Here is a 10,806-nt window from a genome sequence, read left to right on the forward strand (position 1 = left end):
AAATCTGCAATCTAGATACTTCAGAGAAATGATGCATAAACATTCTTCTGAAAGTGTTATTTTTCTTTCAGAAAAATTCGTCCATCCTATTGATGAATTTCAAGACATATTGTTTCATACACTTACATTTAATCAAGGACTTTTACCCAAATGGTCTTCTTTCTCACATCACTTCTCTGTCTGTATAAAGGGGATAGTCACATACCTTGGCTTTTTCCTCAAGACATTTAACTAGAGCAGAATTCAGGTATTGTCTGAGATGATTATTCTCTTCATGTAACCTAGCAAGTTCTTCTTCCTTCTGTACCAAAGTATCTTGGAGCTGCAAAAAGCAGACAATGGTGACGGCTGCTCCACTATATTGATGTTGTAACCTTATAATAATACCACTGATCCTTAACCTACTTAAACTTGATTATTATTCTGTTTGTTTTATGAACACAATCTCAGGGAGCCCTTGTCCTCCAAGGCGTAAATTCAATCTACACCCACCTACTACCTGATTGTTCAGCTTTGTGCTCTGAATTTTTTTTATTCTTTGCAAAGTGTTTGGAGAGATTATATGACTTTTAAAATCATAACCACAAGGAGATCAAGAAGGTATGTAGGAAAATGAGCTGTGTGCAACTGTTTAAATATAGAAAACAGTGTTTAGAAAGGTTTCACTGAGCTTCTTTCTTGCATGTTAAAAAAAGAAGAAGAAAGAAAAAACAATATGGGTTGGATTCCTTCCATCTCAGATAAATCTGTTTGTATGTCCACAAGATTAAATTACTCTCAGAAATAACAACAAACAAAATATGGAAAATTAAGCAATCTGTAAGAATTTTTATAGTCATCATCTCTTGTCTAAGTGATGAGCTATTTATGATTCAAAAATACTATCACACTCATTATATCATTTGACCTTTCCACCAGCCCTCTGAGGTAGACAGTACAAATATCTCCATTTCACAGATTAAAGAAAAAGAAGATTCAAGAGGTCATTCAGCTAATATGTGAGAGTTTAGGGCTTGACTGCAAGTCTTTCTAGAGGGTTTTGGTTTTGTTGTTATTTTCTGTCACATTGATCACTTCACTTTGACTTCTCCATGGAAACCATGTGACACTAAGGGACGATGTTGAGAATGATCTACTTGGAACACGGCTGATCTCCATGTTCTGATTATCCATACATACCTGCTTATTCCTGTAGAGCTGAGAGGAAAGCTGAGCCTCTTCCCATGAACACAAATTAGGAACAGGGAAATTCGAGTCACCTGATGGTTCTATGTGAAAACACAAAATGGATAACTGAGAAAATACAAACACAGTTTTTGTGTAATAAAGAACTAACCAAAGGATTTCAGAAAGGCAGTAAGTTAAATTACCTTTCTGAAGTTAGCCATTGCCTTCACATGGGAAAATGACATATTTAAAGTTTTCAGAAGGGGCAGGCACGCTATGAAAGAAATATTTAAAGACTATCTGCAAGTGTCTACAGAGGTCAATTTTCAGGAGATAAGAGTTCCTATCTGCATTACTAATTCATGCAAATGTTTATTTGCCCCACCCTCAATTAGGCCTACATTGCAATTCCACTATGTTTTCTAAGCTTTTATCTTATTTTCTAAGCTGTAGTGCTTAGGTAATATAGTGTTTGTCTCTAGAATCAAATCCTATTTTTGATGTTACCATTGTTTTTCCCAGATGAAAATCTCTCCCTATCAGTGAAGTCTGATGGAGAGTATCTATTCAGAATTTTATGGAATAGCACTTTCTATTTCAAAATATTTTGAACTTTTTTTTCTGAAGAATTCAATGAAAATCTCAAAAAAACCTCATATATGTCAAATGTCATTATCTGTGTGTTTTATGCTTTTTCAAAGTTTTTGTTTTTTCATGTTTGACAGCAAATTGTGCCTACCAATAAGACTGCTTGGGCATACTAAGTTGGTTTACTTTTATTTTCTTTTCCTGATTTAGAACAGTTTGGAATCTTGATCACCTCTAAGTCAACTAAAATATTACTGAAATAGTTTTTATTAAATTGGAATGATGGACAACAAGATAGGAATAAAATTTTATACACTCTTTTGATTTCATATTCTTGGGCATTCTTTTTTCCTTGTGGTAGAAAGCTAAAATTAAATAATTCCCTTCTGGACATTAAGTGTGTTTCAAAAATTGGGGGCTTTTTGCTTGTGTCTTTCTTCAAATCCAACAAATTCATGTGGCAGAAATAGCACTACGGATAAAGAATTCTGAGGTGTCTTATAGTTATTCCAGAAACTTGAGTGTTAATACAGAAAATTTCTTTAATATTTATAGACACTGTTTACTAAGCCCCATGGCAAAACTAATGTGTCATTTCCCATAAAAATTATGTTCCCCTCCAAAGTTGAAGTCTTCTTTAGGCAAAATGGGACTTTTTTTTTCCCATTTATAAGGCACTATTCATAGAATTTCCTTTTTGAAATAAAAGATTAAGTTAGTAGTTTTGCTTGCTTCTCTCTCATTCCAAAAAACAAACAAACAAAAAAAAAACAATCACCACAACAAAAAACTTCTAACTAGTTTCTTAATTCCCAAAGCATTCACTAGTATTGTTTATATAACTTTGACAATGACCTAAACTTTCTCAATGACTTGGAAATCTCCAAGAACTGTAAAGTATACATATTATACTTTATGTATGGTATAGTACGGAAGAAATATATATTATCCAGTGGGCAAGGAGTAGAATCCCATTTTCACTATTTGGCAAGTACAAAAAAAGCAAGTTATTTAGGCTGCAAAATATAGGAGTCTTTGGGCTTTCTTAAACCTTACCTATCATTCCTTCTTCTACAGAGTTCCAGCCCATAATGCCTTGCAACTATGAGTACTGGGAAAGGGCTTCCGATTTACCAGCAAAGCAGAAGAGCAGAACTTACCCTGTGCCTGTGGTGCCTGTTGGGGCTCTCTGTTGTCCAGGAGACCAGCAGCCCAGAAAGAGACCCAAGTCTCCGTGGAAACGTCAACACTAGATTCTGACGTTGTAGCGGAATACGGACAATTATAGCTCTGGCCTCCTACAAAGTACTGGTCTTGGCAAGGCAGAAGGGTGTTCTGTAAAATTCAGTATGTAGGTTGGTTGGGGGTGGGGAGGTTGTCCCAAGAGATGCGGTGGTGGGCATTCAGAGGGGGAAAAGAGTGGGAGAAAGAAGCAGAAAATACATGCAGTGAATAAAAACCAGTAACGATGCTAAGTATAGATCCCAGATTAATTTTGAGTGATCCAAATATAATTACTAGAAAGGAATCAGCTTCGTGGTTCATCCAGTCCTTCCCATAGATCCTCTCAGCATAGAACAGGCTAGTATTGGATGGACTAAATTTGTAAATATCCAGGAGTATTCTCTGTTGCTATGCCTCAGTCATCTAACAGGCGGGTACCCAAGATCTAAGCAAAAGAAATTCTACTTAACGAATGAATCGTGTAAGAACTATTTGACTCTTTCTTGCAAATATCTTAGTTATATTTCTAATAACTTTAGAAAACTTTGAATGCTAGGGCTGGAATGGACAGAACATACCATATACTCTAACTTTTAAATTTTAGTTTCTGAATTATAAACTTGCTCCATTCCTCCCTTCCTCTTTCCTCTCTTCCTCTGACTTTAAATGCTATTAGATCTTCTTGAAATAGGTTAGTTAGGAAAGACAGCAAGCTCTATGTAGGTCTCTCCATCACCAGGTCTCAATGCCTTTCCAAAGTTATCTTGCACCACTAACTGTCTGGCATGTATTCTCTACTGTGTTCTGAGCCAGTGAACACCCTCCTGCCCCTGCCTCCTCAAACCTCAAACACACAGTCTTTCCAAATGTCCAGTCAGGAGCAGGTATGCAGCCTCCCTGGGTTAATTTGTACAACAGACCATTCCTAATTATTTGTCAATGTTTAATCAGGTAAAAGCCATTCATTTCATCAGAGCCTAGCTTTGGACAAACTCTTTTTGACCACGACAAGTCTTTTGTTGACTTGTGAACTTTCTTGGGCATAGCATAAACAGAAAGAAAACAAATAAGAAAAGGAAAAAAGAAAGTTAAGTCAATTAAGTCATACTTTGTTAACATTCCCAATAAGTTAAGTTTTGAAAAAGTCCAGTCTTGAAGCAAGTCCAGCGTGGGCATTGCAGACCAAAGAAATTCGGCCAAAGGTTTATCAAGTGCTGTTTTCTTTTATTCTAAAGGCATGTTTGCAGGCTCTTTCCCTGAGGTTATTATTGGAATCAGAGCTGTGCTATTATGCAATTGACACCTGAGAAGAAAACAAACTGAAAATACCCCTAGCCTCAAGTTCAAGTGTTTGCAAATATGTGCATAATCGAGAGGAAGAGGTAGAATGAAAAGTGAGTGCAGGTGTAAAGGAAAAGTTGGGAGACAGTCCAGAATAGAAATAAAGGACAAAAGGATGTGAGAGGTTGAGAATAAAAGAGACAGAGAGGCAGACATAGAAAGCCAAGAAAAGATAGGGGAGAGGAAAAGGGAGATGGAACAGCAAAGAAGACCTGTTTTAATTGGCAGGTAGCAGAGAAATCTTGTGTCCAAGGTGGAAGAAATTCTAAAGGCAAAGCCTTCTGGCTCTCAGAGCGCCCCCGGTTTCGCCAGGGAACTAGCTAATGCCAGCTCCTCACTTACCATCTTGCCCTGGAAGAAAGCGCTGAGGAAACTGAGCCCACTCTTAATTTTCGGATAAGCGGGTGGTAGCTTTAAATGGGACTGAGGGGAGGAGCTAGGAGAGGCGAGTTCTAATCTGCAGGAGCTCCCGGTGACGAGCGCCGCCCTCTGATTTGGTGCGAGGCTGTCAGGCTGGTGACGTGGGTCAGGAGACTTCCAGCCAAAGCCAAAGTCACTGGCACTCTCGGCGACCTGCTCCCCAGACCCAGGATCAACGGCTCGGGGTTCCAGGCAGTGTATTCACGGCGGGTTCACGGCGGGCCCACAGCGCTCCGGGTGTGCAACGCGGCTTCAAAATCCGCGCGAATGAGGGTTCGCTGCGCATCCCACTGGCCCGAGCATCAGGACCCGCGGTGACGGCGCCGCCCTCACCGATGGGGCGCACCAGCTCCTGCCTGCGAGAGCCTGCAGCTGCCGGGCTGGGCACAGGTTGGCCCCAGAGCCAGAGCGTGTTGTCAAAAAAAGCCCACACCAGCTTGTCACGAATCAGAGCAGCACTTGGGGAAGCCTTCCAACCCCCAGGTGAATACTGCTCCTGGGTTTTCTCTGGCTGCTTGGTAAATATCAGCTTGCTGTATGACGTTGCTAATTGATTGGCTTTTTCCTAGTATTAAATATGTCTCATTTCCCCCAGCTTCTGAAGTGGGTGTGAAATGTGGAGGTGATCTATATTCATTCTAGAAAGTAAGCTTCAGGGGAATAGCCATTTCTGACTATTTTGCTCATTGCTGTCTCCCAAACTCCCAGAGCAATTTCTAACATGTAATGAGTGCTGAATAAAGAATGAATTAAGCTATAAATTTAGGAGTCTCAACTGTGTCTCTGTGTTGGTTTTTCTTCACAACTACTATTATATAGACTAAATTAATATAATAAAGAAAATTTAGTGTGCTAATATTTCTCAATTAGAGTGTTTTATTTCTGCCATTTTTCCTCTTGCATTTTATTCTCACCATTCCTATAATGTTATATTCAGAGGAGAGAAAAGAATAATGTCATTTTTAAAACTATTCATCTACCACTAAGAATTAACTCTTGTTTCATCTGCAATAACCCAGGAAGTCAGTACTCTTGTCCCTGTTTGAAAAGATAGTGAATGAAGCACTGAAGTTAAATTTGACCAATGTTCACACAATTAGAAAGTGGCAGACTAAAGATTTGAACTTCTGGCTCCAGCATCCATGCTAATTATCATAATTACAGTTTGATTCTCTTTGACTTCTTTCTACTGTACATAAATGGCTATTTATGTAATGGACATTTTTGTGGACTGAATTGTGTTCCCTTTAATTTTATCTGTGCTGAATCTCTAACCCTCAATGTATTTGAAGATAAAGCCTCTAAGGAGAAGAAGATTAAGAAGTCATGAGGGTGGCACTCTAATCTTATAGGTCCAGGGTCATAAGAAAAGAAAGAGACACCAAGGATGGCATGTACAGAGAAATGGCCATGAGAGGACACAGAAAAGGCAGCCATCTGCATGCCAAGGAGCGAGGTCCCAGGAGAAATCAAGAAGCCCACTGACATCTGATTTTTGGACTTGCAGCCTTTATAATTGTGAGAAAATAAATTTCTGTCATTTAACCCATCCAGTCTGTGGTTCTTGTTATGGAAACCCTAGAAGACTAATACAGACATAGTGAAGGAACTGAGCGAAGTTCTAATTCTGATTTGCAAAATCCTTTCTCTAAACCAGTTTTGACCTTCATTCATTCTGCTTTGTATTTACCATACAAGCATTTAGCAGTGACTAACATATAGCAGGGGTTTCCATGGTGGCTCAGTGGTAAAGAATCTGCCTGCAATGCAGGAGATGCAGGAGAGGCAGGTTCGATCCCTAGGTTGGGAAGATCCCCTGGAGGAGGCATAGCAACCCACTCCAGTCTTGCCTGGAAAATCCCATGGACAGAGGAACTTGGCAGGATCAGTCCAAAGGGTTGCAAAGAGCTGGACAACTGAAGCAACTTAGCACACACATGCACACAAAACATATAGCAGATGCTCATTAAGTTCTGTGTCCAAAATTAAAAAAAAAAAAAAAAAAAGGAAGAAGAAGGTGCCAGATTCAGTAGAGTCCATTTCTGCTTTTCTAATACTGTTGATTCACAAGCCTTTTTAAGTGACTAGTATCAGGTTTGAGAATCACTCCCTGAAAGATGTTGCTAGAGTCACTCAACAGGACTCATCTCAGACAGTGATGTGAGATGGTGGTCTCCTCTCTGCTCTTGCTGTATAAAGGGCAAGGATGCCCTGGCAATGTGACCCTGACATGAGGGGGAAAATAGACCACAATTACCACCATTTAGGTGGTAAGAATCAGTGATCTTGTTCAGGGTAAAGGAGATCCTATTGAGCTTTGCAATGAGCACCAGGGACAAGAAAAAGGAGGAGGGAGTTGTTTTGCTTTGGGAAACTATCATAAATAAGACATGGATGCCTTTGGAAGACATAATTTCTTGACTCCAAAAATGATACAAATAGGTAATTAAGCAAGCAAGCATGTGTGTGTGGTAAGTTGCTTCAGTCATGTCCAACTCTTTGTGACCACATGAATTATATAGCCCATCAGACTCCTCTGTCCATGGGATTCTTCAGGCAAGAACACTGGAGTGGGTTGTCATACCCTTCTATAGGGGATCTTACCGACCCAGGAACTGAACCTGTGTCTCTTAGATCTCCTGCACTGGCAAATGGGCTCTTCACCACTAGCATCACCTGAGAAGCCCTAAGCAAATATGGAATGATATAAATGGCAGAGCTTTGTTTACATCCAAATATACTTGCATCCAAATTCCTGCTCTACCCTCTGAGACTGAGTCAGCTGAAGCTGTATTATGGTCTCCAAATACTCAGTTAGCTCCTCTGGTGAATTAAGAAAGTACCTACTTGAGAAGTTGTTAAAAAGCTGATTACTAATAGCTTGAAAATCTCTAATTCACTGCCTAAATCATGACTTGGAGCTATTATTAACTCTGAACACATAAGCTGTAGTGCCTTGCCTGCTGCTGCTGCTAAGTCCCTTCAGTCGTGTTTGACTCTGTGCGACCCCATAGACGGCAGCCGTCCCTGGGATTCTCCAGGCAAGAACACTGGAGTGGGTTGCCATTTCCTTCTCCAATGCAGGAAAGTGAAAAGTGAAAGTGAAGTCGCTCAGTCGTGTCCAACTCTTAGCGACCCCATGGACTGCCTACTAAAAATAAAAATATGAAGTATATTTGTAAAATTCTCCGGTCTTTTTTTTGAAGAGTAGAAATATATATTTTTAAGTTTTTGATGGATTTTCAGCACACAAATATTTCATAAATCCTTAACTACTTTAGCTTAATGGTGTGGGAGTGTATATGATGTCAGAGACTCTTTAAACAGTGAAGAGCTATTGACAGTTTAATATAAATCAGAAGATAAAGCTTTCCTGAAATCATCAACTACTAGAAAAAATTTCCCAATTCTTAAGGTCTGATTTAAGCTCATATTTTTATTTAAGGTCTACTGCTTAGATATTGGAGAAGGCAATGGCACCCCACGCCAGTACTCTTGCCTGGAAAATCCCATGGACAGAGGAGCCTGGTGGGCTGAAGTCCATGGGGTCGCTAAGAGTCCGACACGACTGAGCAACTTCACTTTCACTTTTCACTTTCATGCACTGGAGAAGGAAATGGCAACCCACTCCAGTGTTCTTGCCTGGAGAATCCCAGGGATGGGGGAGCCTGGTGGGCTGCCGTCTATGGGGTTGGACAGAGTCAGACACAACTGAAGTGACTTAGCAGCAGCAGCTTAGATATAAGCCTTATTGTTTGTTTGTTAGATTATTTTTTGAAAAAATGAATCAATTCAGTAGTAATGTGAAATCCTTTGGCCATTTTTTATTTATAAGTATGAAAGAAGAAGGTGCACCTTCCTTAGTGACTGAACCCATGTAGATTTTTTTTTTCTTCAATGGAAAATAAGATCAGTTTAGTGGCTGAAGGGATGGTGTTAAAAGGAAGGTGGCTAATAACAGCCCAATAACTGCCTCCTGCCAGGGTAAAAATATAACAAAATAGAAGGTAATTTGATCCACACACAAACCAAGTCTGCAGGCAAAAAAAAAAAAAAAAAGAGTATGATCGGAGGTGGGCGCCAAGGAGATAAATAGATTGGCATATGGAATGTTCTTTTATTTCACCCCTGGAGGACTCTTTATTTGACTACCTCATTAGTGAATTCAGACTAACACTTTAATGAATTCAGTAGCGTATATAATAAAAGAACAATTTTAAATTGCTCTTTAAAACATAACCTTTTCCTATAGGTTTTATAGCTAAGTCTCCAGGGAATAGAAAGATACTGTGGCTGCTTTCACATATAGGTAAAAAAAAAAAAAAAAAAAAGCAAAACCCTTTGAGAAAATTCAATGCAGTAACTGATTTATAGTAGGAGATTTAACATTTGCATGTTTTATTTCAGCATCCCTGGAGAACCATGACATATTTCATTTTAGTGTTGAATATCACTCCTCCAGAGCGATACACAGAAATCAATCATGTCGACATGGACAGAATCTTGCCTTCCATTCACCCACCACTTACCCAGCATAGCGTCTAGTAACCATCACACATGCAATAGCTTGCATGCGTGCATGCTCAGTCACTTCAGTCGATGTTCGACTCTTTGCGACCCCATGGACTGTAGTCCACCAGGCTCCTCTGTCCATGGGATTCTCCAGGCAAGAATCCTGGAGTGGGTTGCTATGCCCTTCTCCAGGATATCTTCCCTGATCCAGGGATAGAACCTGTGTCTACTGCATTGCAGGCACATTCTTTATCCACTGAGCCACCTGAGAAGCTCACGCAATAACTTATGCCCTGGTAAACGCTATCTCTACATGAACAAAGAGTATACAAAAGAAAGTCAATTGTTAGTATCAGGTTAATAGCCAGAAAAGACAAATTATAGAGTGCGATGTTCTATACAGGCCTGACTCAGATTAGTGCTATATAGAATGAGGGGGCAGGAGAATGGAGATATATGACACTATTTTATTGGAAGTTTCAGCCAGAATTTACTCCAATAGCTTTATAACCAGCTTTAGACCTTTATCTATTGACTCATTGAATGATGGCTTAATTTTTCAGTTGTATTGGATTGTATTAAGAACCATCATATACTATAATAATATTCACAAATCTTTCAAATATCAACTCTTTACTTCATAATGAAGGATACCTAGCAAGTGAATGCAAATCTGTATTCACTGTGTAAAGTGAAGCAAACCCTTTTTATATTCTGTAATGTTGCTTTTTCTGATTTTTCTCCTAACATAGCACTTCAGAAAATACTATTTGTGAACAAATATTCCATTCCTCCCAGGCCCTCTCAAGTCACTATGAGGCCTGGAGGCACTGCTGTCTCCCAAGGCTTTAACTCATTGTGCTTTGGTGTACTGTGCTCTGTGACAACCTCTCTCATCAGATCGGAATAAAATAATCTCAATACTACTGTAAAAATACACGAGCAGTGACAGCTATTTGCATTAACAGAAAGATTAGAAATGTGGAATCCTAAACAACACAAAACAAATGCAACTCTACCCATCATTTCTTCACTCCAGTCACATTAGTAAATCATGGAAATAGCGAATTATTATGATTATTATGTATCAGAGATATGCTGGTCCAATTCTAACCTGAAATAAAATGGATTTCTGCTTCAGGAACCTTAGTACTTTCATAAATTAGACTTCAGTATCTTTGCTACTCCTTCAATCTCTCTTACCGATTTTTGATCTTGAGGTTAGTGGCTGGATTGCTGACTAGGCATTAAAGAACCGAAAGGTGCATTAGCACGGATCGTGGCATCTAATTTTATACTAATGAGAATAAAAATAAGTATATCACTGACTGGTTTCTTCAAAAAGTTTAGTTCAGAGTGTAATGCAAAACAGGACAACCAGGACCAGATTCCTTCTGCCCTGGAATGAAGAATCTGAAATAATATGACATCTTTCATGAAAAGAAGACATATAAAATATTAAGCTTAAGTGAAGTTATAATCCCATCTATCTTTGTAATCCATAAAACTCCAGAAAATGTTAGCTGAATTCTTTTTGACCCAATAATTTGTGGC

The 10,806-nt window shown here is 39.1% G+C and overlaps 1 protein-coding gene across 2 annotated transcripts in view; it reads right to left on the minus strand.

The window, feature by feature from the left end:
* The window catches only part of GMNC (geminin coiled-coil domain containing), a 48,873-nt gene extending 42,412 nt beyond the window's left edge, over nt 1-6,461 (minus strand). Inside the window, exons 1-4 of one of the 2 annotated variants that reach the window (XM_086319581.1) lie at nt 4,663-6,460; nt 2,916-3,090; nt 1,180-1,268; nt 206-322 (exon numbers count right to left, since the gene is read on the minus strand). In XM_086319581.1, the coding sequence (XP_086175707.1) occupies nt 206-322; nt 1,180-1,268; nt 2,916-3,090; nt 4,663-4,665 (384 nt within the window). In that variant the 5' untranslated portion in view covers nt 4,666-6,460. Of the gene's footprint in view, nt 1-205; nt 323-1,179; nt 1,269-2,915; nt 3,091-4,662 lie in introns of both variants that reach the window. The other variant, XM_086319571.1, reaches the window with a different exon arrangement.
* Nucleotides 6,462-10,806: the final 4,345 nt, after the last annotated feature.

This window comes from Bos grunniens, chromosome 1 (genome assembly GCF_055505025.1).
Source record: "Bos grunniens cultivar Pamir isolate PY7600 chromosome 1, Bosgru_T2T1.0, whole genome shotgun sequence".
NCBI classification, from domain to species: domain Eukaryota; kingdom Metazoa; phylum Chordata; class Mammalia; order Artiodactyla; family Bovidae; genus Bos; species Bos grunniens.